General features: G+C 29.1%; 2 protein-coding genes across 4 annotated transcripts in view; one reads left to right on the plus strand and one right to left on the minus strand.

Annotated features, from left to right (window-relative positions):
• The first annotated feature begins 414 nt into the window (after window positions 1–414).
• LOC136079312 (putative nuclease HARBI1) lies at window positions 415–2,031 on the plus strand. Its single transcript, XM_065795046.1, has 4 exons — window positions 415–582; window positions 718–996; window positions 1,129–1,386; window positions 1,597–2,031. Exons 1-4 carry the CDS (start codon window positions 505–507, stop codon window positions 2,029–2,031), a joined length of 1,050 nt encoding a protein of 349 aa, XP_065651118.1. The 5' UTR covers window positions 415–504.
• A 383-nt stretch (window positions 2,032–2,414) lies between these two features.
• LOC136079716 (uncharacterized) overlaps window positions 2,415–2,636 on the minus strand; it is a 2,697-nt gene continuing 2,475 nt past the window's right edge. For 2 of the 3 annotated variants that reach the window (XM_065795939.1, XM_065795937.1), the window contains exon 5: window positions 2,415–2,636. This exon is cut by the window's right edge and continues 323 nt beyond it. In XM_065795939.1, coding sequence (XP_065652011.1) covers window positions 2,613–2,636 — 24 coding nt within the window. In that variant the 3' untranslated portion in view covers window positions 2,415–2,612. The other variant, XM_065795938.1, reaches the window with a different exon arrangement.

Raw genomic sequence — 2,636 nt, forward strand, 5'->3', positions numbered from 1 at the left:
TGTGCCATTAATTTTAAACTAAATGGCGGGTTTTCTAAATAATTCAAACGGTAAACTTAATTTACAGAAATTTAATTTACAAAAAACTTAATTTACAAAAACCTAATAAAAATAAAATACTAAAACATACTTATCCAGGGGCCAATGCTATAAACAATTCGAAGTTTTTTTCGAGAAAAAAAATCTTTCGTAAAAACGCAATTTTTAAAGTAAATTATTTACACGTAAAAAAATGCGTAAACTCGAAGAATTTATCGCTATTTGTATTTTTTTCGGCCATTGCTATAAAGCATAAAACGTATACGTCACTTAAATTCACGCACTTTTTATATCCGTAATACGTCATTGATAACAACAATTTTTTTTAAAAATTTTATTAAGTAGGCCTACTAAATAAATTTTATTAGTTATTAAGTAGGCTGTGCTGTCTATTCTATTTTTATAAATATTTTTACATTCTAGTATTTGGTGTTTAAAAAAACTGTGTAAAATTAAAATAGGAACATGGATTTAATTTTTTCGGATGAAGATTTAGATTTCGAAGTTGCAGAAAATGAGCTTCGCCACCGATTGCCTCGAGAGGTTGGAGTTTAAAGCATTACTTAAAATTACTGAATTTTGATGTTTTTTTAATGATTTGTTATCGAACAAAATCAGAAATGATACTAAATATGCACAGAAATTATATTTTTGTTTTGTTTTTCAATTTCATTTTAGTTTAATGGTCGCTCTTTTAACGAAGATGTTTCTGACAACGTTTTTCGAGAGCAGTATCGAGTCCCAAGAGCTGTATTAGATTTTTTAGAAACTAGGCTTAAAGATGATTTGCAACATTATACTAAGCGAAATAAAAGCATTTCAGTACGTTTCCAGATAATGGTATTTCTTCATTTTATTGGCACAAATGTTTTTTTTCATGTTCTCAGAGACTGTCATGGAATCTCTACCAACACAATTTATCGTATTATACACAGTGTAGGAGAAGCTATTTTCAATGTTAGTGTATTAAGTTAATAAAACTATTGAAAGTTTTACGTTGTCATATAAAGTTGCTTATTATTTTTATTTTAGTAAGTAAATTAAAAACTAAGTTTAGTAAAGATAAAAATTGTTATCCTATAAGATTAGATTCGACAAGAGATCATAAAGTGGCCCAATGATTGCTCCACTTTTCCACAGAAGTTCATGGAAATCGGAGGTTTTCCGTGCGTATGTGGTGTCCTGGATGGATCTCATATACTCCTTTTTAACCCTCCTCAAGCAGATGAAGATTCTCTAATCAATCGCCATCATGTCCATAGCATAAATGCAATGGCAGTATGTGGACCCGACACATCCATATTTTATGCATCGACCAACAGTCCAGGAAGGTGGCATGATGCACATGTAAGTCTGTCACTAAGTTATATTTTACAACTGTTAGTGCACTAATGCCGGCTATTCAACTAGTACGTGACACTCTTCGGAATGTTCATATTTGAACATACTATTTGAACTATTATGATTGCTAATTTTAATGTAGCTTAGACTAACTAATATAATGTATTATAATGTAACTTACAGTAAATTTAAATATTGTGACTTTACTGCTATTAGGTTCTAAGAAATTGCAACCTATGGAACAAGTTTGAAATTGGAGAGCTTCCATTTAATGGAGCTGTAATTTTGGCTGACTCTGCGTACCCATGTCGAGAATGGTTAATTCCACCTTTTCCCGGTGATCCAGACGGAGCTCAAAAACGTTTCAACATAGCACAGAGAAAAACTAGAAACATAATTGAGCGATATTTTGGAATTGTCAAAAACAGGTTTTATGCTTTGAAAACTGGAATTCGTTTGCATAAGGTCGAAGATGCCTCTAAGCTTATCATGTGTGGATTTGTTATCCATAACTTGTGTATTCGACATGGAGACAACGGTAATGACTTTGAAGAACGCGAAGAAGAACAAGCTGATGAAAATCTAGCTCAAGAAAATCAGAATGATAGAGCTTTGAATAGACGAGTACAGCTACTTAACTACTTTACTTAAAAATATTGTTTAAAAATTCATAAACAATTTGTTCTAGAGCATAGGATCTATCAAAATTGTTTAGACATGGATCATAGATTTGTGTCTAAATTAGTTGAATTAAAATTGGAAAAAAATTTACACAATGATTTTTTAATAAATGCAAGAAATTTTTATAAAAAATTAGACCATAAAAATATATGTTTATATTTGTTTTTAAGTATGTATATTTTGTTTTTTTATAGAGCACGCTTAAAAAATAATAGGAGATTTGTTAACTTTATAGTTGTAATGCTTGTATCTATTTCACATCGCAACAGCATTGGTCTTAATGTTTGTGTGAAGTTTTACAGAATTTATTACTGTAAGGCAATGGTGATAAAAAAATGAAATAACAATAACAATTTCAGATTGGAGTTATTTTTTTATTGTTACTAAAAAAATGTAATTGGTCATGGTTATACAAGACGAATGTTTAAATATAGTATATATTTTTATACAATAATTTTCAAAATTTAACATAAAATTATGATGTAGCTTTTCTCTTAATGCAAGAGAATTTCCTCCTAAAACAAAAAAAAAATTTTAATGATAAAGTTATACTAAATATTACTACAAATTAATTT

The sequence above is a fragment of the Hydra vulgaris genome, chromosome 04, assembly GCF_038396675.1.
Source record: "Hydra vulgaris chromosome 04, alternate assembly HydraT2T_AEP".
Lineage (NCBI taxonomy): Eukaryota > Metazoa > Cnidaria > Hydrozoa > Anthoathecata > Hydridae > Hydra > Hydra vulgaris.

Bases quoted from the DNA above. Each gene is read 5' to 3' on its own strand.
- LOC136079312 (XM_065795046.1), top strand. From the start codon at position 505: ATGGATTTAATTTTTTCGGATGAAGATTTAGATTTCGAAGTTGCAGAA. The intron at 997-1,128 runs GTTAGTGTATTA...CTATAAGATTAG, and splicing joins TAGGAGAAGCTATTTTCAAT to ATTCGACAAGAGATCATAAA. The intron at 1,387-1,596 runs GTAAGTCTGTCA...TACTGCTATTAG, and splicing joins GAAGGTGGCATGATGCACAT to GTTCTAAGAAATTGCAACCT.